The sequence below is a fragment of the Poecilia reticulata genome, chromosome 5 (genome assembly GCF_904066995.2).
Source record: "Poecilia reticulata chromosome 5, P_reticulata-male-v2, whole genome shotgun sequence".
Taxonomy (NCBI): Eukaryota; Metazoa; Chordata; class Actinopteri; order Cyprinodontiformes; family Poeciliidae; genus Poecilia; species Poecilia reticulata.
The window spans coordinates 29,358,619-29,385,870 of NC_088834.1; the positions used below are offsets into that span (position 1 = coordinate 29,358,619).

A 27,252-nucleotide genomic window follows, 5' to 3' on the forward strand; every position below is an offset into this window, starting at 1 on the left:
TATATGCTTCTTTGTGTGCTTTGGAGTTTCTGTGTGATTCATTTTTTTGTGAAGCGATAGCTCTTGAATTGCTACAAAATAAAGCTGTATTTCCCTCATGTTGACACCTTGAGATGCCATGAGACCTAAATCCTGAACATCATGGCATGAAGTCATCCCAGTTTTCCATGTCTGGCGTATAGCCATTAATTTTAGCTTTTAAGCTGGTTATATTGGTCCAGGCGCGGAGCTATAGGGGGGGCTGGGGGCCGGATGGGGGCCCGGGTCTGGAGGTGCCAGGGAGGGAGGAATGGTTTCAAGTCGCTTAAATGTCTGATTATAGACGGAAAAAGTGCGCCCTCACCTGTTGACAAAGGTGTATTTAATGTTAAAGTCAACAGTTTCAGTTTCGTTTCCAGCAGCTGATGCACGTAAGGGGCCTGGTGATTCGTTAGGGGTCCGGTAATTGGCCCGCTCCCCAGCCCGACGCTGACTTGTTCCACTAGTGTATTGTTAGTCCTGTGTCCAGACAGAGGGATAATCAGTAGCCCAGCATCATGACCTGTTTGTTCTGAAGATACTGCAGCTTCCACTTCTCTTCCTAACATGGCGCCTCCTCACCCTGACTCTCATACTGACAGGAGGAACAAAAGAGCTCTGTTAGGTTAAAGCTCATCTTCTGAAGTTGGGATATTTTTCCTCCAACAGGTTCCAGAGGAATCACCTCAAACCAGATGTTGGTCTGGATTTTATTTCAATGTCATTTGTGAATGTTAGAGCCTCATTTTCAACCGTGGAGCTATAAAGGTTGAGAAAGGTTAATATTTTGGAGAAAATCTCAACATTAATATTTCCACTTAATAAGAGGCAAAAAAAACAATTGTTTGATAAAGGAAAAGCCTCTCAGACTCTGAGCCCGACAGCACCAAACTATTTTTTAATATATTAGACAATTAAATTTCACATAATTATCGCAGACATTTGTTTGTTAAATTGTTAAATAGCCTACTTAATGAAACATATTTACCGTGTTTGATGTTTGTTAGTCACAAAGAACGAGGTAATTAGTCCAAGTTTGTTGTTTATTCGTTCAGAAACTACAGCCGCTGTAATGAGCCACAGCAAAGGTAAAACAACCTGAACAGGTGATCAACTCAAAACCACTCGCACATTTTTATTCTCTTTTTCTCTGTGTCATTTAAGCACATCCGTTGCCATGGCAACCTCCTGCGCTCCACAAGCCGACCAGAGATTACGTTAAAAACACAACAAAAGCTAATTTTGTCCGATTTATTGGATAAATTGTTGATTAAATGTTGATGTTTCTACACACTTAATCATTGTTTCCTCTTTTTTTTCTTATGGAAAAGATTTTAAAGTTGACTTAAGTTCACAGAGGTCCTTAAAGACATTTTTTTTTTATCAACAAAACATGGGGGTTCATTTGTATTTACAGAACCTTGTGAGCGTTTCATTTCAAAGTATTCCCAAATGGAAGTTTTTCTCTTTTTTTTAGTTGGCTTCATTTCAGCTGCTGCTGAATAAAAACGCTCCCCTCAGATGCTGTTACCTCTGCTGATTCATAGCCAAACTACCCACAACTTCTCACGACTCATTGCGCTTTCATTTTGAAATCCGACACGCAAAATAAAGCAGTGACGTGTCCAATGTAACGCGAGCCGTCGTCGTCAGCCATGTAGTCAGACCCTGCTGTTTTGCGCCTTCACTGTTGTTAAGCTTCGCAACTTCTCTTCCAATTTTGTTTTTCCCATTTTTGTTTTCTTGCATTGGATTTTCTTTTCCTTGTTTTTGGTTTGGGGTTTTATTCAGTGTAGCCTCATGTCTCGCTCCTATTAGAGGCCTTAGAGTTTTAGGTTCTTTATTTGGAGTCTTGATGTATGTGTCTGAGGTTGGACTTACTTTGATTTAGTACAGTTTTGTTATCAGTAAATCATTAATTTTGTAAATTGTAGTTGGGGTTTTTTCTTGTTTTTGTGTTTGTGTCCTCTTTTAAGTGTGGGTTTGGGTCTTAAATGTCTTAAAGAAAACTAGAAATATAAAATTGACACTATGCAGCACAAGCACACCCCCTACTGGCTTGGCCATGACATTAATGCCACAAAGGAACGTGTCAAACCCCAAAAATCCTAACAAGTTATTCAAACCCTCAAGTCTCTCAAGCACCTCTTGCAGAGACTTGCCAGTTAGCCAGAGCTATTCAAAACGTTAAACAGAATCCCAGGACCAATGCCAACTGTTTTCAACGGAGACCCAATTACCTGTAATGAATGGAGGACGTCTTTCATCTCTCTTGTGGACTGTAAAGATATATCTGCTGACAAGCTTCACCTAATGTAAAGGTACAGTATGCCGCAGGTCCAGCAAAACAAATGTCTGGAACATTTTGTAGCAGTGATGAAGAATAGCGAAGACTTGACCAGCATTTTGGTCAAGCCTTTATTGTCCAAAGAGGTTTCAGAGGCAAATTGTGTAAGAGGTCTAATAGGCTTGGTTTACAATCATTTTTAGATTTTTTGAACGCTTGTCTTCACGTCTTAAAAGGAGAATCAAAAGTTGGAATCGCCAGGACGCAGTTATACTTATGGAATCAAGGATTTAACCTCTTTCAGAAACTTTGCAGTTTGTGGCAGGTGAGGAGGACATAATATCCATCCATCCATCCATCCATCCATCCATCCATCCATCCATCCATCCATCCATCCATCTCTACACCTTTGTCCCTAGTGGGGTTGGCAGGGGTGCTGGTGCCTATCTCCAGACATTTCGGGGGAGAGGCAGGGTGACCCTGGACAGGTCACCAGTCGCAGGGCAACACAGAGACAGACAGGACAAACAACCATGCACAAAAACACTCACCTAAAATTTTGAGACCAAAACTAACCAGTTTTTACATTGCCTTATTTTTCTAAGTTCAAAATATTTTTGTTGTTATGGCTGTCACATATTGTTTGCACAGTACTCTCAACATTAACAATTGGGAATTATTGAATAGACTGTGTATTTTCCAGCATCATCATCAAAGCAAAGCAAAACCAATGATGACGTGGTTCATATGTAGAAAATGAAAGTTTGGACATGTTGACCACACGTCCAAAGCTTTCAGTGTCAGGAAAATCTTCAGTCTTTAATCAGTTTTTCAAAAACACAAGTTGTTGTCAATTTCAATTAAGCAACGAAGCTTTGGGGGTTAAATTGAAGCAATCAAGGAACAACATTGTAAAATATTGAGTCTTTACAAGTAAAACCCTTGAACTTTTAAAACATTTTAAATGTTCTTCGCTACAGTTCCATGAAAATTACAGCTAAAAAGCAGGTTTGTACTCCAAAAATATGTACACTGCGGGAAAAACATAGTTTGACAACAGGACATTTAAAAAAATATAGAGGCAAAAATAAGAAAAGAAAAAAGAAATAGTTACATTCCTGAGTTTTGACATATCTGTACATAGGCCTAACTAATAAATACAGACGATGAGAATTAGAACCGTGGAGCTACATTTGTTCTCAGGTTATTGCGGGATCTGTCGCATAGCAACATGACTCAAACTGCACGAGGAAACCTTTCAGGTTGTAGGTTGTGCTCTTTCATCTCTCCGTTTGCTAGTTTTGCACTTTCTAAAGTTTGTCCGCAGCTTTCAACACGATGTCGACCGTGTTATCTCAGCCCCATTTTATTTTCGGCCTCCGGAAAGGCGTGAAGAACAATTTGTGTTTTGTTGACGAGCAAACGGTGGTGTTCCCCAGCGGGAACAGCTGTGTGATCCATAACACCGTCAAAAGATGGCAGCACTTCATTCCAGGTACGCTATGACCGAGGGGGGGATTTTTCTTCATGTTTATTCCTCTGCGTTTTAATATGTAGAGCATCATTTCACCATGCTGTGTTCAAGCAGATATATTTGATTGAACACAGTCAAATTTCTGTTTATTCAAAAATAGCCTGAGTAAATACAAAATTATGTATTTTAATGTGGGGAAAAAAGACAATCCAGGCAAATCTGATCAAATGGAAAAATGAATCAGTCCTCAATAAGTCCATATAAATAATTCATTTAATCTCCGCCACAAAACCTGCACTTTTTTTTTGAATTTTCACAGCACATTAGCAGTGAAAATGAAAGCCTAGTAGTATGTTTATGAGCCAGATTAAATGTTACCACTACACTTGGCTGTTGGCAAATATGCAGTTAGGAAGTAACTGTAGTTACTTACATTTGAAAAAAAAGTACTTTTAAGTACTTTTTACTACGCTGTGCTTTTTACTTTTACTAGAGTGATTTTATTAGGACGAGTAAAATGTTTGGATTCTGTATTCACTAAATGAAGAATAAACAAAAATTAAAAAATTCGCCAGACACAGACACACCTGCAGTTTTTGTTAAAGTTTCAAACAGCTTTGGAAAAAAGTTGCCTTCTTTTGTTATTTTTTTGTTACTTATGTGAATTATTGTCATTTTTTGCCTTAAAATACCCAAAATTTCCACTTAAGTTTATATTTTGGTCCGTCTGATTATGTAATTTTTGAATATTAAATGATTGATAATCGGATTAGTGACTCAGTAGTTAAGTAAACCTTTTACAAAATACTTTTTTACCTCTTATTTTAGTAATTTGTTAGATGGCTGCTTTTTACTTGTGTAAAAATATGTTAAAGTATTGCTACTCTTACTAGAGTGCAATCTTCTGCTCACCTCTGGTAATATGTTGGCAGTGTAAATAGAGACAGCTGTCGGCTCTAACCTGTGTGTGTGTGTGTGTGTGTGTGTGTGTGTATGGGTGTGTGCGTGTGTGTGTGTGTGTGTGTGTGTGTGTGTGTGTGTGTGTGTGAGGCCACAGTCACTGTCTCACATTTCTCTTCTATCTTGTATTTGAACAGGCAACGTATAATTCAGCAATTTTGACCATAACAATAAAATCATACACAAAATCAATTCATTCTGGTCAAGGGGTCAAGTGACCTGGCTGTAGGCAAGTGGATATACATTAGGTTAATCTGTGTGTGTAGTTACACACACACCTTACATACAATCAGTGAACCGTAAAGTAAATTCTATGCTTCACATGCAATAAATGTTATTTACTGGTTTGTGTTTTCTGTGTGCCCCTTCAGGTTTAGAGGGAAGCCTTGGCCTACGTGCTTTGGCTCTAAGTCCAAACCAGCGCTACTTGGCAGTGTCAGAGAAGGCTGAGGAGGTCTCCATCACCGTGTTTGACCTTCATCAGGAACACGGCATAAAGAAAAAAGTTCTAACTGCAGGAGATTTTCTAGTTCAAGAGTTCTTGTGCATGGCTTTCTCTCCTGATTCCAAGTATCTTGTCGGTCAAAGTGGAGCCCCAGAGTGGTTGTTGATCTTCTGGAGTTGGGAGAAAAACAAAGTCTTGGCAACAGTGAAGACAACCAACTCTAATAATCCCATTTCACAGGTGAGCCAGTCACACCTTCATTCATACATGGAGTGCTGGGATGCTATTTTCTTTTTTTTTTGTCTTGCCAGATCAGCTTCAGTCCTCACAACAACATGCACGTCTGTGTGAGTGGCAAAGGCGTGTTCAAGCTGTTTCGGTACTCAGAAGGCAACCTGAAACAGAACAGCATTGCAAAGGTGGAGTCAATCAACTTCCTGTGTCACACCTGGGTGTCAGAAGGCCGAGTCATAGCAGGGACAGACACAGGAAGGCTGCTGGTGTCTGAGTCCGGTGACGTGAGGAGGGAGATCAAGATGTCCTCTGAACCTGCACAGGGCCAGACTGAGAGGTCAGATTGGAGAATTGAATTATACTTTTTACTTTGTGATGTGGAATTTTTGCCTAAGTGTGATGAATAAAGTTTAGGTTGTAAATATTTTCAGAAAAAAAAGAGCTTTTTTTTTTTTTTCCATTTATGTTTTGTCTTATTCGCTCTTCGATCTCTGTGGTAGCTAGTGCTCGCTAGCTCTAAAGTTATCTGGGCCTATTTTGCCAAGTTTCCCGCTCAGAAATCGGTTTAGGTAAAAATATTGATTCATTATTCCATTGAAATATCAATTCAGAAAAGCCTGTGAACCGATAAGATATCCTGTCTCGCTGTGAGCAGCACTGTCACAACGCTGTGGCATATAAAACAGTTCTTCATCTTGAGTTTTTTTGTGGCTGGCAAACAACTATTGCTGGACATTAATCTGTACATATTCATAATCTAAAACAGCTGATCACAAACAAAATCAGCTGTTAAACACACAGACGATTTCTCCCAAAACACACTAAGCAATAAGTCCATGAAGCAGCTCATGCAGAAACCCGTACAACAACAGCATCTCTGAAATAAAACCCCCTGTGATCTGACTTTGTCATTTTTTTATCGCTGTGGAGAAAACGATTTGACTTATACTCTTTCACTACACAGGATTACGGCGCACTGTTCCTGGCTTAGTAGTTTGACATAATTTGCAATCAGCGCCATATTCTAACTTTTTTTGTTTTTCAAAACTTTTTTTTTGTTTGTTTCTTTCTGTTTCTTTTTAAAAAAAAGATCCTTTTTAAGGAATTTTTTGGTGCCGATGAACTTTATTTGACAGTAGAGAGAAGGTGGGAAAGACATACGGCACCAGAACCGAGGACGGGACCCAAACTATTGTTTTATTGACATTCAGGATGAGATAATTATGCCTTCAGCTACGTTATGACAAACATAACTTGTATGACAGTTTTCAGTCTTTTCCGATTCGTTGGCATATAATTTTTTTTGGATTACATGAATGGTTTCCAACATATCCGTAAAGAAACCGACATTGTTTCTTTCCAAATTAAAGGACTTATAATTTTGTTGTACACTTGTATTGACAATAAAATACATTCTATTCTATTCTATTCTATTCTATTCTATTTGGAAGACACCATTCCTCCTCACCGTTAGTAGCAATCGGTTTATTGTGTTTTTATTTAGATATTTTGAGATATTGAAACAAACTGCATATTTTTCTGGTTTTAGCCAGGAACTCTTGCCATTGAATCTGTTATTTCTCTAAAATGTATTCTTAGAGACAGCACACAACTTGCCCGTAATGCTTTTGGTTCACTGCACAGGAACCTGGAAGTGAGACGAATCAAAGCAGGGAATGTGACAGAAGGCGTGGCCAAGTGTTGCATCACCGCCGTCCTGTCCTACTCCAAGGGTTTTGTGTGCTCCTCCGGTCCGGGCACAGTCTCTCTGTTTGAACAGATAGAGCTGGACGTCTACAGGAAAAGCAGAGAGATACAGGTAAACGTTCCAGTTGTGAATTTTTATATATCTGACAGCCAGAGGTGGGCAGAGTACGCAAAAAATATGCTCAACTTAGAATCACATTACTTCAACATATTAGTAAAAAGGAGCCATCCAAGAAATTACTCAAGAGTAAAAAAAGTATTTGGTAACAAAGTCTACTCGAGTACTGAGTAACTGATCAAAACGTCAATCATTTAATATTTAAAAATTGCATCATCAGATGAACCAAAATATGAAGTTATGTGGAAATTTTGGAGTTTTAATTAATATCAGTAACAAAAATAACAATCAGGCAAAAGAAAATGTTTCCAAATCAGTTTCTCTCAATAAAAAACTTACAAAACTTTAACAGAAACTCCAGCTGTGTGTCTGTGTCTGGTGAGTCTTTGGTTAAAACGTGTTTGTTCTTCATTCAGTGGGTAGAGAATCCACATTATCCAGAGCAGAAATAGTTAATAATAAAATTACTCAAGTAAAAGTAAAAAGTACAGCATAGTAAAAGTACCATTTTTTTTCCAAAAAGTTACTCAAGTAACTGAGTAACTGAGTGAATGTAACTATGACTATGCATATAGGATAATATTCACCAGGTCTATGGATATCGCATTTTTATGAGTTTTTTTGTTTTGTGCCAGATTCTCCTAGCTCCAGCCAGCAGTGGCTCAGCTCCAGCCCAGTGTCAGGAGATAGACACCATATGCATGAGTCCTGCAGAGGAGACGCTGGCTGTCAGCACAGACCGAGGCCAACTGTACAGCATTAATCTTTCATCTGCTGAAATGAAGAGGGTGCTGCTATTAGCACAGCCTAACAGATCAAAAGTTCATACTTTGCAGCTTTATGACTTCGACCTGCTTTTGTGTGGAGCGAGTCCTCCAGTTCAAAAGTCCAGTTTTGCAAAAGCTTAGATGTCTTACTATCTTTTTATTTATTAAAGGTGTCGATTTAAACATTTTTGAAGTTGATGTAAGCTGTGCTCTGTCCATCAGGAGGAACAACTGCATTTTGACTTTTTGTCCCAGCCCTTCCACTCTGACTCCATCACCGGTTTGTCCATCTGCATCCGTAAGCCCTTCATGGCCACAAGCTCTTTGGATTGCTCCGTACGGATCTGGAATTACGAGACGAAGTAGGACTTTCTGCAATGTTCCTTGTTTCCTTTTCTTCTTGTGACCTCATTGTTTCAGGCAGGTTCGGAATGACAGCTAACTCCTGCAGTTCATGGTGAAAAAAAAAAAGTAAATAAGCCTAGTGGGGGTTTATAACAGTTCACATTCTTTAAGCTTTTCTACATTTTGTTATTTTCCAACCACAAATTTAATTTATTTTGCTGTATTATTATTATGCAACAGTAAAAATCAGTTTCTTCTGATAACTAATATGAAAAACATGGTGCGTGGTGAAGTGCATAAAAGGATAAATTGGTTTATCATTTATATATCTACAATATTTAACAAATATTAAATATTGCTGACAGTCCATTTACAATATTTATTATAGACAGTCAACACATAATGTCTTTTTTTTCTCCAAAAGAGAGTTGGAGTTGTACAAAGAGTTCCAACAGAAGGCGTTCAGTGTGGCTTTGCATCCCACGGGCCTCTTTGTGCTGGTGGGCTTTTCAGACAAACTCCGGCTGATGAACCTGTTCATCAACAACATCTCTACCTTTAAAGAGTTTGAGCTGCCCGGCTGCAGAGAGGTGATTGTACTCGCTCTGCGAACAGTGACCCTGAAACCTGCGGCTTCCCGCGTGCATCCTGTTTCAACCTGCTTCCTTCTCATCCTTCCAGTGTGCCTTCAGCCACGGTGGCCACAGGTTTGCGGCCGTCGACGGAAACATTATTCACATCTACTCTTTCACCTCGTTTGAGAACATTCTCAATCTAAACGGCCACTTTGGGAAGGTGAGTTGATGCTGACGAACAGACGGCTGGCCGTCGGATCCAAAGCCAAAACGCGGGACTGATCCAGTCGCCGGTTTTTCTCGCTGATCAGGTGCGAACTGTTGAGTGGAGCTTCGACGACAGCCGCTTGGTGTCTTGTGGGACGGATGGCGCCGTGTACGAGTGGAACACCCACACCGGGAAGCTGGAGTGTGAGACTGTGCTCCAGGCCTGCAGCTACTACGGCGCTACTTTCTCCTGGGACTACAAGACCGTCCTGGCTGTAGGAACGGACCTCATCCTGAGGGAGATACAGGACTGCCAGGCCAGGAGGAGAACAGCTACAGCAACATTTCTTTAACGCAAACTTTGGAGAGTGTGAAATAAAAGTGATTTGAAATTGACTCCACAGGTGCTGAGGGAGGTTCCCGCTGATGTGGTGGCTCACACCGCTCTTGCCGTGTCTCAGTCCGGAAGGGTCGTCTTCACCGGTACCACCGGCGGAACCGTTAGAGCCGTTAAATACCCCTTACCCGATCAGAAGGAGTGGATCACACAGCAGGCTCACTGCAGCCCCGTCACCAAGGTGAGAGTCCAAACACAGCCTGAGAGAAGTTGCCCTCCCCCTTCCACCTTCTTCAAATCAGACACAGTTGGTGTCAAACATTTGTGCTGCGTTAGTGCAGCAAAAATGTTCATTTGTGCCGCTATCACTTTAAACATAGTAAGAAATGTTTCCAGAGGTCATGAAAGGTCAGCCAGATCTCTCCTGCACCTTCTTCAAATCAGACAAAAGTTGTCAATCAACTAAACTACGTTTGTGCAGAAAATGTTTTGATTTGTGCTGCTTTAAGATATTAATGAAACTTTAAAGGTCATCCAGCCTCCCCACTTTTACTAAATCAAAATTACCTTTAAACTTTAATATCTTCAAAGCCAAAGAAGCAAACATATTTTTTTTTTGCCGACACCAATTTTATCCAATTTGAAGAAGATGTGGGGCTTGATTGACCTTTCATGACCTCTGGAAACATTTCTAAATATCTTTAAGGTGATAGAGGCACAAACAACGTTTGACACCAATTTTGTCTGAACTGAAGAAGGTGGAGGGACGGGGTCAGTTTCACTTAGGTGGTAGACAGTATTCACCCCCTTTTTCATCCTCTTTAGTACTTTTATAAATAGAATCACAGTCAATATAATTCAGCCTTTGGAACAAAAACTATTTTAATTCAAATTTTAATGTAAAAAAAAAAAAAATCTAGATTCTAATGTCAGTTAAAATATCAATTTTTAAATGGAAATAATTGACCATTTCATCTGTCATGTAATGTGTTACTAATGCCGCCGACGAATGTCCACAGATGGTGATAACGTACGACGATCAGTTCCTGCTGACGGCGTCCGAAGATGGCTGCCTGTTGATATCCAAAATCATCGATGAAAAGGGTCGAAGTCTGAGGAGCAACAGGCAGATTGTTCACACCGAAGAGATTCTTGTTACAAAGGCGGACCTGGAGGAAAGGGTCTGTTGGGAAGTTGGACCTCTAATATGCACATTTTGGAACCGTGAACTAGCATCTAGCATTATTCTAACTGGATATGGAAACATTTTTGGCCAAATATTTGTGGAGTTTACTTTAATTGGTTGGCACTTTCTTGGTGTGTGTGTTTCAGGCTCACAACTTGTTGGAGCTGAAGATGCATCTGGAGGAGCTGCACATGGAGAATGAATACCAACTCCGCCTGAAAGACATGAACTACAAAGAGGAGCTCCAACAAGTGTCAAACAAGTTCATGGAGGAAATCAAGTCTCTGACAAGAACACAGCAGGTCTGCTGCTGTCAGTCAGACATGTGTGCATCTGCTTATATATATATATATATATATATATATATATATATATATATATATATATATATATATATATAAAAATTCCCTTCTCACCCTCCGCGGGTGGTCTGTTTCATCCTCTGAGCTCGGGTCCTCTACCAGAGGCCTGGGAGCTTGAGGGTTCTGCGCAGTATCTTGGCTGTGCCTAGAACTGCACATTTCTGGACTGAGATGTCTGATGTTGTTCCTGGGATCTGTTTGAGCCACTGCTCCAGTTTGGGGGTGACTGTCTGCCCCGAGGGCCCCAATGACCACAGGCACCACTGTGGTCTTCACCTTCCAGGTCTTTTCCAGTTCCTCCCTGAGGCCCTGGTATTTCTCCAATTTCTCATGCTCCTTTTTCCTGATGTTGTAGTCACTTGGTATTGCTACATCCACCACAACGGCTTTCCTCTGTTCTTTATCCACCACCACAATGTCCGGTTGGTTCGCCATTACCATCGCCATGGGCGAGAGGTGAAAACATGTATATATATATATATATATATATATATATATATATAATAACAGTATGGAAAAACTGGAAAAACTCTTGGTCATAGCAAGGAAGCTTAATTTTAGACTGTTCTGCTTACAGCAGCACATAATGCTAAGCAACTAAATTTCATTTGTAGAGCTTTTTTAATCAGTGTTTGATGTAACATTAGTTACTTTAGAGAGCAGCGCTGCACCGATTGCAGTTCTCTAGCTGATCCCTGATTACCGATCTTTAAAAAGCCTGACCTGCTGATTCTGATTTTCCCGATACCAATTTTTTTTTTTTTGTTTGACATGTCGGTAAGTATAGAAAGAAAGTTGCTGAGCTGGCAACAGTGGAGTGACTATTAACAGCAAACATGCAGACATGACCTGGTGGGCGGGGCTAACAGATAAACCTCTCAGAAGAGGACAGAGGTTGATTTTTAGACCTTTGCTAAGGTAGATAAGATCGGCTTCACATAATCTCCCAAAATTAAGGAAATGTATGCTGATAAATAGGCTGGCCGATAAATCGGTGAATACTTATTAGATAGAAGGACAATCTATCACATATTGTCTATTATAGACAGTCATCTGAAGCTCAGATTAAATGAAGTCCTTCCACAAAATGTCAACTGTATTTATGTCTGCTCCTTGACTAAATCGTTGGAGGAGCTGCTCTTTGCCACTCTAGCAGATCAAAACCAAAGTCTCATGTCTTTACAATATTTCTCGCAGGGTTGCTCTGAATTCAGCCCTGTCAAACTTCCTGTAAATCGAGTCCCTTCTGAACAAAAATGTGACTATAGAAAAACGAAACATATTCCGTCTGTTTACAATTATGTTGTATTTGGTGTTGTTTTGCCTAGTAATATGCCTTTGAGTTTTCTGGTTGTAAAGTGACAAAAGTGTGAAAACGCTCAAGAGGTATGAAGAGTTTTGCAAGTACATAATGGTAAAAACATTCAATGAAAAGTATCCAACTTCATCTCTGATTGTGATAAAAAAAAAAAAAAAAAGTAATAGTACAATACCGGAATAACTAGATTCCAAAAATCCTTGTGATTCAAAAAACTTCTTTGAAACTCTTACATTTGTAGGTCCTGAGTGCGGAAATAGAGCTGTGTGAAGAAGAAACCCAGCAGAATTCTGCAGAAATTGAAGTGAAACACTGCGAAGACTTGACGTATCTAGGTAGGACAATAGGGGCGACATCCCTGCCTATCCGATGCCTTCTTTATAAGCTCAAAGGGAAGTTTATGAATATTTTTAATCCCACACAGAAACATTTTACAACTCCAAGCTGACTACGGAGCAAGAAAAGTACGACGACCTTCTCCAGAAGTTAAAAGAAATGCAGGAGGACTACGAGACACGGTTGACGCATGCAGAGAAGGACCATACCCAGAGTCTGGCTGAGGTCACGCAGATGTACCAGGCCGAGCTGCAAGTGAAGACTGAACAAATGAATAAGGTCCGAAAGACCGAGGAAGAAAGCAGCAGAAATCCGGGACCGCTCGCGTCATCGAGACACCTCTGAATTCTCACCGATTTCATTTCATTCACAGTTTCAGGAGGAGGCTGAGCGAAGGATCCGAGAGTATGAAGAAACCATAAGGCAGGCAGCGGAGGAAGAGCACCAGAAGATCGACACCATGAAAGACAAGTACGAGAAGAAACTCCAGTCAGAGAAAGAGGCCTTCACCAGGCTGAAGGGAAACACTGGCAATATGACACAAAAGGTGACCAAAGATTTTCAAGCTATCTTTAAATTTTGTTTACTTTTGTTGGTGTCAGTTGCCCAGAAAGATTACAGCGTCTTTTTAATGACGGTCACGCAGATCCGCAGTCTCCAGACGCAGATCGATGACCACTTGGATGACATGATCTCCATGAAGAAGGAGCGCCAGACTCTGACGGGGTTCATCCGCACTCTGGAGACCGATATCGATGTTCTGAAGAGACAGGTTGCTAAATATAGAAAGACCAACCAGGAAAAGGTGAGCGAGGAGCAGCGTCCCACCGTGCTTTTAGTTTCACATTAGAAGTTTAGTTTTATACACCAAGAAGAGACAGAATTAAATGACCTTGGGTAAATGGGGAACTGACTGTAGTGGGAACACAGTAAACAGTCCACCTCCGCCCGTTCTCACGCAGGACACAGTTATATACAACGTGAATTCTATGAACCAGGATCTGCTCAAGTTGAAGGTCGTCTTGGAATTCAAGCTGAAGGACATGAAGAGGCAGATCAAGCCACAACAGGAAGACATAAACAAAAAAGCAGAAACGATAGAAAAGGTACGTGAGAGGGCTCGGAAAATTCTAGATTGGCTCCAGGCTCCAGGAGTTTCATCCTGAATTTGTTCTTTTTATTAGATAGAACTGAGTCTTCTTTATTGAAAAGCCATTTGATTCTCTTTTTTATTTCAATGGAAGTAGTCAACGCCAACATGATTAAAGAAACCCTCAGCATGATCTGCCATTTTGTTTTTCCTGCATGCATCTACAAAAGACATGCTGCTGTTTTAACTCATTTATTTTAGTTGACTTTGAAAAAAGACACACAATGGATTTAAGGGTTGATTTTTTTGTCTTTCACGTTTTTTGTTTTAGTTGTGCAAAGAAAGGGGAACTACTCATTTCTAACTAACTGAACACTTTGCAATCCTGGGTTTTGTTGTTGGCGTTAGACATGTATTGATAACATTGACACCGTCACACTCAGAGTGGCCATAATTGTCGTGTGTTATTGCAGTCCAAACGTTTGCCTGATTATTGAGTTATTGTCCATAAACGATGTGATCAAAATCAAGTGTACAGGCGTCTCTCTATCCTTGTATGAACAAAACATGCCAAGTCAAAGACAATTGATAATCCCTGTTCAACAGCTTAAGGAGGAGCTCATGATGATCACTAGGAGCGGCAATCGTCTGAAGGTCACCATATCTGAACTGAGGCTCAGACTGAGAACCAAAGACAAAGAAATCCAAAAGGAGATGCAAAAGGTCAGCGCACGCACACACACACAGTCATGATTTCATGTCTTGAGGAGACTTTACGTTGACTTCCATTCATCTTCAACAGCTCAACTCTTACCTTACCCCTAAGCATCACAAACCACTTATAACAAAAAAAAGCAGCATTCTCCCCTATGGGGACCAAGAAAAGGTCCCCACAACCCCACAATGTAGACAGAAATAGGACCCCACAAGGATATAAAAACCTGGTTCATTTTGTTTTTATTTTAAATCCAAAATAGTTTGTTTTAAAAAAGAAAGGCACCCAATCCAGAAGGTAGCCAATGCTCGACAGCAGTCTGAATTCAAGATATTAATATGAAAGTGGAAGATGGCTCTATTTTTTTCTCTAATGTTGCTGAAGCTGAAAATGGTCGGGGAAGTTTTTACGTCTGACGACTTCCTTTGTACAGGTGCAGGATTTGACTACGCTTCTTGAGCGGGTCAGGTCAGACCTCCAGGTTTGTGTCTCCCTCATCCAGGATCCCAGGAAACTGAAAGACAACATTTTGATGATATACAGCCGATACGCCTCAGGCACAGAGAGTGTAAGAGCCGATTGTCGAGTGTTAGTTTGATGCATGTTGTTGACAGCATCGATGAGATTGGATGACCCTGCGCGAGACAATCTGTTTTTTGCTTTTTTTTCTAGCCAAAGAGGATCATTGCAGTTGATGAGGGTGTGTGCTCCCAATGTAGTCAACTGGAGATGACTGTTAGCGGTCTTGAGAAGAAGCTGGTCAAATCTGCTAAGAATCACGAGGATGTCTACACCAGGATGATGAAGGTAAAGACTACAATCAAAGACCAGTGTTTCCCCCATGTCTATTGCGTGAGGCGTTTTAGGAAGGTCTGGTCTCAGTAGCGGCTGGTGAAAGAAATTCTTGGTGGCTCTGATGCGGAGGTGGGTGGAGGACCCAAGAGTTTCAAGAACAGAACTACTTCAATATACATTTACTCAAGTAAAAGCAAAAATACATTACTTTGTAGTAAAAAGGTATTTGGTAAAAAGAATAGATCAAAACATCATTTGATATTTAAAAATTGCATTGTCTTACAGAGCAAAATATACATTTATGTGCTAAATTTGGCATTGTAAAGATCTGAATTTTAGTTATTCATATAAATAAAATTACAAAATCTGGCAGTTTTCTGAATTTCTTGATCACTGGCCCCCATCCAGCCCTCTTTAAATACTTCCTGGATTCACCCCCGCTAAGCAGTCTTGATAATTACTAGCAAATGACTTTATCCCTTTTTTTTTACGTCACTCGTATATTTAAAGATTTAGCGCATAATGATTCACCAGACAGCTTTTTTTCCTCTCCAAGAAGGGAGTCAACTCCCCACAGATTATCTTGCTTGGAATATGGAACCATAAGACATATTGATTTGTTAAAAATGACAGAAGCCTATTTTTAAGTGGCATTCATTCAGTAATTTAATTGTCAAACTGATTTAATTACATTTTCTGATAGTATTTTATGATAAAAAAAAATATCCATCTGATTACCAGATTAAATTGTAAGTTGTGTATTCCTAATGTATATACAGGATAAATAAGCCTAGAAATACTCTTTCCCCCCCCCTCACATTTGGCAAGAACACATCCTTGGTTGACGATTCAATTTGTTCAAAAGCAATGTTTATTTTTAGCAATACGCTTAACAAAGGGCTAAAATCACATTCCAAACTCTTAAGACAAAACGTATATGGATAAACATGCGAAGTGGATGAGACTGACTTTCAACATATCAGCTGCTAATGTCTTTGTTCTCTGCAGGACAATGTGGCTCTTGTTACCGAAATCAACGAGCTCCGTAAGGCGCTGCACACCGAGCGGAGCAAGGAGAAAGCAAAGTTCAGCAAAACCACCTTCAATGGTCCAGGTCACATCCCACTTCAAAACAAAGGAGGTGAAGAAGAAACTTTACAAGGTGGAATCAACTGAGCCCCTCCTTGTTTAGAGGATATTAACATTTACGTAGAATAAAAATCTTTTTTTTTTTTTTTTAAGGTAAAATCTACGTTGTCTACCTTGTACTTCAACTTCTAAAAATTTGGGGAACACTTTAATGAAGAGTTGTGCATAAGACTGACATGGCACCGTCAGGAAACTGAAGGAGTCGTCATGAAGTGTCATGCTGTAAATAATGACAATACAAGTTTTAATGCAACTTTTCATTTACCGTATGAAACATTTCATGACAACTCAAACATTCATAAAAACACCATCATGTTCTGACAGATGTTATGTCACACCTCTTCAAATAGTGTTACCAAAATGTGTAAGAAAGTGGGAGAAAAAATGTTGACAGAAGTTATTTTACTCAGCCAACCAGACAGTCAAGTTGACTTACAAAGATGATTAAATTAAAAAAACTCAACAGATGGAAAGAAAAAAAAAAGTTAAGACACATGGAAAAGTTAGACATCTTGGTGAAGTTTCAGGTCTGTAATGTGCATCTCGATCCTCTTGTGGAGACCATCCAATGATGTTGACAGGGTGTCAAACAGCGCCTGGAAACAGGAACATGTTCCACCATGAAGCAGGGCTCTAAGCCAAGTTCTCAAACTTTTTTTGTTTTTTACCAACATTTTTCTTTGTTAGATTCAACAGTCAAGTCAGGCACACCCACATTTTCAACTGCATCACATTTAACAGGATAACTTTACAAGTTTGCTTTGAGAAAATAATCCCTGTACAGAAAAAGGAACATGACTTGTAAACGATTAATTTGTCAAACTAAGTTGTGTTTGAAGCACAATTGTATAAAACGGGTATCTTACTGAAAAAGTGTTTAAAGTGCTTCAAATAGGTGAAATTTAAACATCTCAAGATTAAAGAATCTGTAAGTGCAACTATAAGTACTTTTCTAACCCAAAACCCAAATATTACTGTTAATTGCTTAACGGTAAATCGTTAAGCAATTAACTAAAAGTTAAATTATGTTTTTAAATTACGACTTTTTTTGTTAAAGGTTTTTTGTTTTTGCCTGGGAGTACTTTTGACCCATGTGATAAAAAGTTTGGACACCCCTGATATAACAATCTCACTCAGAGGAGTGCATAACAGAACTCGAGAACTTTAACAGTTCTTCCTAGTTTGTTTGATCCAATTTCTAGTTTCCTCCGAAACTGCAGAAGCTTTGGACTTCCAACGAAGGAGATTCAGCTCGACGTACTTCTGTCTGACTGCAGCACTCGCCCCCTAGTGGTCAGCCAGGTACTGGATGTAAACGGCCCTTTATTTGCAATGACGTGAGCTGAAAGTGCGAGCTACAGTGGGTTTAGCAAAGGATTGTGCTAAAAAATAACAATGGACAAATTGATTAAAATCTGGTCACTCCAAAGAAAAACTGAAGATACCGATGAAATACCGATAAAATCCACACTTACAGACTCTGTAAATAACTCAGAATGCTGGGAGAACACGTGTTCATGATGATTTTGTTGTGTCCTGCTGTATTTACTAAATAGCATGAATGAACAAAGTGAGTTAAAAGACTGATTTTCATTTCAGATTGTATATTTTATGTATTTTTGTGGGGCCAATTTCGAGTCAGGTGGTCCGTGAGAGAGATCCTCAGCATGAAAATGTTTGAGAACCACTGGTTTAGAAGAATCATTAGGTTTGAGCCTAATGAGTGTCATTGGACTGCAGGGAGACTTTCCGTGTTTTTTTAGTTATTTCCTGGAATGACTGGCTGTTCCGGTGCGATCTCATTTCTTTTTTTCTTTTTTTTTAGTAGTGCCACTGAGAAATTTGGTTGCGCTCTGGAGCCCCGCGAAGGATTCCCCCTTAAACCATCAGAGGTACCCCCATCATCAACATACCTGGGCCTTCTCTGTCTCTTTGTTGCAGACGTCTCTCAGGCTCTTGATCTTGGCCTTCACCTGACGGGTCTCTCCAGTGATCGCTTGGATCTTATCTGCCATCTCCTCGCGTTTCTGGTGGATTTGGTTGCACTGCCTGGAGAACAGCCGGTGTTAGGTTGTCAAACGAATGCTTTGCTCAGGTTAATTCTACGGGTCGTGACGTTTGAGTCGGTACCCCAACACTTCTTGGACATGCTGTTCCGTCGTCTCCCTCTTTTTCTGCCTGCGGATGTTCTGTTTGCACTCCTTATCCAGCTTCATGCCCAGAGCCCTCTTCAGCTGGACCTCCTCACTGCACAGACTTTTCAGCTCCTTTTGCATCTTCTCGCTTTGAACCAACAGCTCCTGGTACTGTTAACATGCAACATAAAAAAAGAAAAATTTAAATATCGTTTCCCCTTTACCAATTTCTACTGTGTGTGTTCTACAGTGAACATGAGGTCACATTTCCACACTCTGACAGCTGTTCTGTTCATATTTTGTTATGCCACAACCACAAACTACTCTCCGGTGATCGCTTGGATCTTGTTGGAGTTTCATCCAGAAGAGCAACTAAAAAGTGACTAAATAATTGTTAAGTGAATGGAAAAATGTCTTTACAAATAAAAATATGAAACGTGTGGCGTTTATTTTGTAGAATCGTCTTCTGGCCGCAGGCGTCTCTTCTAGCTTCGAACATCCACACACCCAACGATAGCTCAGTCAGATAGATCATCTCTGAAAGAGATGGAAGTTTAGGGATTTGAAACCCGACACCCAGGTGGATGTGAGAGTTGAACGTACCTCTTCCTGACGCAGCCTGGTGTTGTTCATGCTGCTCTCCAGGTCCTGCAGCAGGCCGTTAATCTGCTGGAGCTCAGCCTCAGTGTGGGCCACACTCTGCACCCTGTTCTGCATCTCCACCACATACTCGTCTGTTTCTGCCTGAAAGTTTAAAAAAAAAGAAAAAAATCAAACAGGTGTGCGAGAAATCCCAACATATTGGCTCTGATTATGTATCAGGGTTGTATTGCTATGTTATTATAATTACACAAAATGTCTTCTGTTACTCAGATTGTTCGTATACTTGACTAAACACTTCAGAAACTGCTATGATGTGACATTAAGATCAGGCGCCCCTCATCTTTATTTCTTCTTCTGTGGTATTGTTTCGGCCAGTCATTTGTGCTCTTAGGCCACAACCTTTTGTAACATTGTCCTACAGAAGTTGGTTATTTTTCACCCAAATACATCCAGCTCATAGATTCATAGCGTTTAGATTGTTACAAACTTTTATTTTGTGCAGGATTTGGTGTAGGCGGCCGATGACTTCGTTTTCCGTTTGTCGTTCGTCAGAATAAACGGAGAACTGTCCTCCAAGACGGTTTAATCCTTCAACTAGTAACCAGCGCAACGCAGGAAAGATCGAGTTACATCTGCAGACCAAACACTTTCCTACTTACTATGGAGTTCTTGATTTTCTTCGCAGCTTCCTTCATCTTCTCCATCTGGCTCTTCAGCTCCTCTGGAGACTCCACGATCTGAGACTTGAGTTTGGTGATGTCGTCTTTCAGGTTACTGACGTCCACCTTCGTTTGGGACTGAAAGACGAACAGGCGCACACGTACGCGTTTAATGACACGGCAGACTCTACGAGCTTAGACATACGAGTCTGGATCACATACCAGCTTCTGCGTCTTCTCTGCTATTTTGGTTTTCCACTCTGCAATGTTATCGTTTTTGATGTTCTGAAAGGAAAACGACAGTGTCAGACTTTAATTGAACACACACTCACACATCACAACTTCGGCTGTGTGTGTCCGTGTCAGCGCCTACCACTTCCTGGTATTCATGCACGGTGGTGGCCTGCAGCTCAGAGAGAGCGGCGGCCAGCTCGTCTGCCTCGGCCTGCTGCTCTGGTGGGATGGTCCTGGGTCAGGATGAGACGGATCAGAACACGTCACACTGTTCCTGTTTGAGGTTTTTTTTCAAGGATTTTTCAATACAGTTTCAAACGCAACGACTAGCAGCTTGTGTTTATGTTGGAACGTTCTTTGCCTTTTACATAGAAGACAACGATTGGACGGCATCGACTTGCTCTCCGGTTTTTATTTTAACTATATTCATACGGTTTGTTAAATATTCAAATGTACTTACAAATACTTTTACTGAAATTCAAACGTTCTTTTTTCAATACTTCAGATTAGCTGTTTTCTGGCCAATTGCCGATTATCAGTCTTTAAGACGTCTGCTGTCTCCAACTTTGGCTGATACCAGTTTCCCCCACTATAAGCCTGGTGGGCCACCAGGCTTCGCATTGTTTATTTAAGATTTTTTAGTTGGTGTTCAGGTATTAATCATCCGACGGCGCATAATAATTTTCAAATTTCATGTCAACTTTAAACATTTTTAAAACATGACAGGCCGCTGGATGAATGACTGGCGAGCGCTCAACCACCAGGCTTAACAAGTTTTCTGAGCGAAACCTTGCAATACAATATTTTTGTTGTTTTTACATTTTGGTAAATATAGCAATAAAATCGCTGCGCTGGTAACAGCAAACCCCCCAAAAGATCTGAACATGTTCAGGAGAAAACTTACGTTAGCTGCTCAATCTTCTTCTCCGCTTCCTGGTTGCCTCTGGTGAATGTCTGCAGTTTGTCCATGTCCGCCCTCTAACAACAGGGGAAACAAACATAAATTTTCAACTTATTGCACTACTTGTGACCAAAGCTTTTGGGGTTGATTCAGTATCGTTAGAAATCTGAATTAAACTGGCGTACGTTGCTATTAAAAGCCTGGATTGGACTGACAGAGCAACACAAAGTAGTTTAAAACTGTAAAGTGAATGGAAAATGTGCACAGCTTTTCAAACTTTTACATAAATTCCCTAACCACCAGTCAGTCACTCAGCTCTGCAAAGGGATGTTAACGAGTCATTTTATGTCATTCTGCTGCGCTGGAGAAGAGCTGCATCTTAAAACTTCTGGACAGTAACATTCAAGGACTGGACTTCGTGACACTGTGAGAAGCACGTGTGTATTAACTTTTTTTTTTCTTTCCTTTTTAAAAATATGACAATATAAAGTAATTGTGTCATAGTCGGCAAGAAAATTTAGGTAATTTATGCAGCTGGCTTCCTGAAGTAGGCCATTTGGTGGCAGTGATGTACTGTCCCACTCATACAATCTGTTGCCAAAGACCAAAAAATGTTTTGAAATATACTATCATTATTATTACTGCAATAGTTACCACACAATATTGTGATATACTTCTCATGCTGCCCATCCCCAATACTCACCCAACAGATCTGAAACAAAAAAATGAAAGCCACACTTTTCAGATTAGCACTTGTACAATATCAAAAACAACCTGAAACCCATATATCTGCTTCGTAACATCACCACTCTGCACTACTTAATGTCCGTCTGTCACATCAAATATCAATACAGTGCATTACAGATCGTTTCTGTACGGATGAAATTGATTATTTGTGTTACGGATCAGATGGAACATACAAATTTGGCCTGTTTTTCCAGCATCAACACCATCCTCTCCTTCCTGAAGTGAAGAAAGTTCATGATGGCACTCAGAATGACCAGAGTCTTCTGTTTTTCTGGAGAAAAAAAATCTTGATCACCTTGGGTCAAGACTAACATTATCACCAGATTAATCATGAAAACAGTCCCCTGCAAAACGATACATCACCTTTTAGAAATTTTCCCCATTTTGTTGTTACAGCTACATTGAATCTCATTGATATTTTATATGAAGATTTTTTCTTTGTAAACTAGGGATGCAAACAATTAATCAACTTGCAATTGTTAGGTTAAAATTAGTTCCAATCAATTAACTAATAATGTCTGCTTGGACCTTTTTTTACTGTTGTAGTTAGGCCTGTCGTGATAAACGATAAATCAATTAATCGCACGATAAATTAAACCTATTGACCTCATTTTAATTATCGTCTCTTACTGCCTTTTTTCTTTCTGTTGATGACACACTGAATGAAAAACGGCTCAACTCCGGTGCTCTCCACCGACCCTCCCATCCTCATTCCTTTAGTGTAATGCCCAGCGCACACTAAGAGTTGTCGGCCCATTTTCAAAACCTGAGAGACACATTAGCCGACAGAAATCCCAGGTATAACGGTTCGATCGGGTTCGTCGTGCCGCGTGATGTCCAGCCACATGGGCACAAAGTCATGACTACAAGTCCAGTTAACTAATTTTAAAATCAGGCATTAATCAATGCTTTACTAGAATCTACCTGTGACGCATGTGGCTAAAGTCAGCGTAAAGTCCTGACTGAATGAAAATCAATATAACCTATTTATGTCACGTTAACGAAGAACAGCTGTAAAAGTTACCGGGTTCATCAACTGCAGTAGCAATTTGGCTTCAACTCCTCTCCTTCTCATTTCTATATTCTTTGCACGAAATGTTGAATAAATATTAATGTTTCCATATATCATCTCCGATGTCCGCTGGACTTCGGGTTGCACCGTGTCAGCTGTTTGGCATTCTCCGCCATAATTTCCCCTCAGAAAGCGCAGAGGAGAATCCGCGCTTTCTGATTGGCTACCGTCACATTCAGCGTTAAGCTCCCAGTTGGGGAAAACCCCTGATTTAGATCGGAGCTGCCACGACGATCTAAATCACACTACAGGATGATCGGTTACGAAATCACCAGTGACAATCTTAGAACGGCCAACGACGTAAGATTATCATCAGGGGAAAGTAGGGGCAAAGAAATCGTGCATTATGAACTATTACATTAGGTAGTCAGATGCGCCCATCTTCTCTATTTAAATCTAGTGATTACTGAAGGCCAATATAGTATACAAACTTCATAATCTGCACTCTTTTGGTTGAATGTAGTATTTATTTCCACTTTGGCTTTATGTTGTTTAGTTTTTATTAAAGTACGTTTTTTTGTTAATGGAGACTGAGAATCCATTTTATTTTTGATTATTTTGTTTATTTAGTTTCAGTTCCAGTGTTGTGTTCTTTTGAAAATAAAATGTATGTATCTATGGCAGGAAATCGCGTGCATTATTACGTCATTTCCATTAAATCAGTGTCAAAAGGTCTTGAAACAATATCGTTTATCGCAATAATTTTTTTAGACAATTAATCGCTCAGCAAAATTTGTTATGACAGGCCTAGTTGTAGTACAGCTGCCATCAAAAAGAGGATGCCGCCGCTCTCTTCACAGGAAACAATATTGTACCTCAAGAATATTTAGTTAAGCATAGAAGTATTCATCATTGTCCATAATACGCAATATTTATTTTAATTAATTTTATACTTAAATGTGACCGTACTTTATTTTAACATACACTGGCTAATTACTTCCTTAGAATGTAAAGTGCAAATAATTAATTAGAATTTATTGTATTTCCTCCCACCCCTTTTTAAGACTATAGTTGGTGCCAAAGTCTGCGTTCACACTGCAGCCTGAAGTGACCCAAGTCCGATTTTTGTCAAATCTTTTTTTTTTTTTGCCGTGGCCGTTTGTACTTCCAAACATATGCGACTTGTATGTGATCTCCTGTGTGAACAGGGCAAACGACCTGAAAGTGTCCTGCATGCGCAGTAAAAGGGAGCGATAACGTCAGTCAGCGTTCTCAGTGTTTTGTTAACCGCTATAAAAAGAAGAAGTGCTCAGTGTTTGCAGAAGTAAACATGGATTCTAACAGTGGAGGATCTTATGATTTTGAAGTTGTTGTCCGACCTGAGCAGCTTATTAACAACTTAACCCCCATTACAGTCAGTCATGATTGTTGGTTTTCTTCCCATTTGCTCGTATCAGGAAGCAGAATAATGACATTTGTCGAGTATCAGTGATGTTCAGGTCAGATGAATGCGTCCTGGACTTTAGGTCGCATTTGAATCGGACACCCAAATGGCCTGGGTCACATTTGAAAAGAATCCGACCTGTGTTGTTCAGACTGTCATGAAGAGATCAAATACAGGTAGCATTATGTCAAAAAAAATAAATGAAATAAAAAAATCGGAATTGGGTCATTAAGTTATTGGAAGACATTATTGACAATACCTAATCATATTTTCATATTTCCTACCAACTTACAACATTTCTAACACAGAAACAAGATGGGCTGCTGTAACACTTGGCAAACTTTCTGGGGGAAGTCTTGAACTTATTTGATCACTTATCACAAGTTACATCATTAACGCAACATTTATCAACATTAAAACATAATGCATGTTTTCCTAATTTGTAGTTATGGAAGAGAATAGGAATGTGCAGAAAGACATACTTACTTGGAGCCAGAAGGTCATTCAATGAAAAATCGTACACCAGGCACAATGGCAGAAACTGCCTCCTAAAAAAACCACCAAAAAAAAATCATATTTTAAGAATCATGTGTGAGTTCTTAGACAAGTGGAGCCAACTGCTCAGCCATTTCATAAATTTACACTTCAAGCATGTTAGCAACATCATGTCCTAGTTTCTGCACTGACACATAGGTGTTTAAATTTGACAAATTATAAAGAAAATAAATCCCACATGCGTGTGTAGACACTCATTATGGCAGTAACACCCTCATAGTAGCCTGGATCCTGGATGTTCTCCAAAAGGGGAACCTGTTGGTAAACAAAGCAAATACGTAGCCGTGACTCGGGGTGAAATACTTAAGTTTCCGCTACATAGAAAATGGAAGCAGCACGTAATAAAATGTTTACGGGTAAAACGGAGGTCTCACCATGGAGTTGAACTCAGGCCTGAAGCGGTACAGGAGATGCAGGATTCTCATGTACAGCGTCTGAACTGCTTCTGGCTGTAAATACAAAGAACCAGAAAAACACTGGATTCTGAGGAGCTGAAACCTGAATTGGTACCATAACGGACCATGCCTAACCAGATCTATGCTGCAGCTTTGTCCTCTGCTCTTCCTGACTTTAGGGAGCCGAATGAAACAGAATTCTGTTTCATTTGGACTCTGTTGTCCAGAATGAGATAGACCTACGATACAGATGTCTACTTCAATCAATTTAGCTTATAAGCAGGGTTGTACCGATTAATGATCATTGATTACTAATCTTTAAAAAAGCCTGACCTGCCAGTTCCGACTTAAGCCAATACCAATTTTTTCTTGTCTAAAAATATAGCAAGAAAGTCGTCGAGTTGGCAACAGCGGAGTGACTATTGTTAACTGACTCTATAAAACCGAGCCCACTAAAAGGTATTTTTAGTGGGATAAAAAATAAAAAAAAACTCAAGATACTGTTATACTTTATTGTCCCCCTAAAGGAAATTCTTTGAGGGCAGAAACGGACACAATAAAATAAAGACAAAAACAGAGTACGCATCATAGGAATAGAGTTTGGGCCGAGCTCAACAATTTCAAAATGGCAGTACCACCCTGGCATCTAAATACAAGAAAACAAAATAAGCAATTAAGACAAGTTTGAGCCATTTCTCTACTGTCAGTTAAATCTTGGACTTTAGATCATTTTGTTTATTTTATTAATTTGTTTAGTTTCTGGTTGATTTATAATTAGAATTTTTGCTTAATTTCAGTTATTTAGAATGAATTGTTAGTAATTTCTTTAGTCACGGAATTTCAGTTTGGGACGCAGGTGTTCCATGTATAAATACGTAGGTTTTAGGGAGTTCTGTATGCCAATGGGTGGTCATAGATTTCATTTATTTACCAGTCACAGTCTGCCACTTAGAGAGTTCAGCAAGTGAAACAATCAGGTAGCCAAACAATACAGCAAGGGGTTCTGTGTTGCTTGTAACATGTTAGAACTATGGAAGAAACCAACAAAAAACTGTATAAACCAGAAACTCACAGTTTATAAAGTTGACTCAAAGTAAAAGTTGAATTAACTTTTACTTTGATCCCCTTTTAAGTCATACATGTTTGGATATTTGTTTTTAGAGCAAATAATCATTGAAATATTGCACTTCAAGAAAAACTTGAAGTGCAATAAATCTGCCATCCTCCGAATAGTAGTCACAGCTTATTAAAAAGAGATGGAGGTTTGAAGAAACTCCAAACTTGAATTCGGTCATATTTGTCTCTCCTCAACCGTCATATACAAGCCAAATCAAAAATACTTTATTGATCCCAAAGGGGAAATTAACTGCTGTAACTCATTTAATTAAAAAGTTATTGTAGACGGTGATGGCTGCGGGCAGGAAAGGTCTGGTCTGTATTACAGAGTTGAAATTCTACCGGAGGAATCCAAGTCAATGGAAGAAAGCACAGACTAAGCTGTAAATAGACATTTGAATCGAGCGAAATTGTGCAAGAAGGCAACGGTCAAGCTAACGTTGTACCACAATTCGGCTTTGATTTGAGTCACATGACCCAAGGACCCAAAAAGAAGCTATTGTTTTGTGCAAAACGTTTCAAACGAGTCGAAATGTGTTTCAGTGGTCCCACCAAACCACAGTTTTCAGAGTCGGGGTAAACGCGTTGTTGCACAACCCGGTACGAAAGACGACCGTCAAATATTGAGATTCAAACCAACTTGTCTGCAGCTTGTTAACTTTAGTTCACAGCTCCGTCTCCGCTCAGAGTCAGACAGCAATGTTAATAATAAAGCTTTCAGTTTACCCTGGGAACCGGGGTCAGGTCTCCTTTAGTGAACTGTTTGGCCTCCTGGCCGGTTAGAACCTCATTGCGGTAGAAATTAACAATAGAGTCCACATTTTGGAGGGGAAAGGTGATTTCAGCCATCGCTTAAAAAAAAATCTAAATCAACTGTCACTCCGCTGGCAGTACAATATTGGCGCCTTCTATTTTATAAACTCCTCCTCCTTCTTCTTTAATGTGTTGGCGGTCGGCAAACAAGAGAAAGACACATTACTGCCTCCTACAGGTAAGAAGTGTGGACCGCATGACGGAAGAAAAAAA

At 39.8% G+C, this 27,252-nt stretch overlaps 2 protein-coding genes across 2 annotated transcripts; one reads left to right on the forward strand and one right to left on the reverse strand.

Moving 5' to 3' along the window:
- The first annotated feature begins 7 nt into the window (after positions 1-7).
- cfap57 (cilia and flagella associated protein 57) lies at positions 8-16,510 on the forward strand. The gene is made up of 21 exons (XM_008410359.3): positions 8-3,800; positions 5,111-5,424; positions 5,496-5,755; positions 7,063-7,237; positions 7,879-8,031; positions 8,233-8,372; positions 8,780-8,945; positions 9,037-9,150; positions 9,242-9,454; positions 9,542-9,715; positions 10,494-10,655; positions 10,807-10,962; positions 12,582-12,675; positions 12,765-12,955; positions 13,050-13,223; positions 13,323-13,481; positions 13,639-13,782; positions 14,373-14,489; positions 14,915-15,049; positions 15,154-15,288; positions 16,285-16,510. Exons 1-21 carry the CDS (start codon positions 3,644-3,646, stop codon positions 16,450-16,452), a joined length of 3,501 nt encoding a protein of 1,166 aa, XP_008408581.2. The 5' UTR covers positions 8-3,643; the 3' UTR covers positions 16,453-16,510.
- On the reverse strand, positions 16,130-27,170 carry nuf2 (UF2 component of NDC80 kinetochore complex). Its single transcript, XM_008410358.3, has 13 exons — positions 26,953-27,170; positions 25,090-25,164; positions 24,894-24,970; positions 24,647-24,708; positions 21,878-21,975; positions 20,961-21,034; positions 20,196-20,289; positions 20,045-20,107; positions 19,823-19,960; positions 19,164-19,304; positions 18,556-18,731; positions 18,339-18,474; positions 16,130-17,021 (listed from the first exon to the last, which is right to left on the reverse strand). Exons 1-13 carry the CDS (start codon positions 27,073-27,075, stop codon positions 16,929-16,931), a joined length of 1,350 nt encoding a protein of 449 aa, XP_008408580.1. The 5' UTR covers positions 27,076-27,170; the 3' UTR covers positions 16,130-16,928.
- Positions 27,171-27,252: the final 82 nt, after the last annotated feature.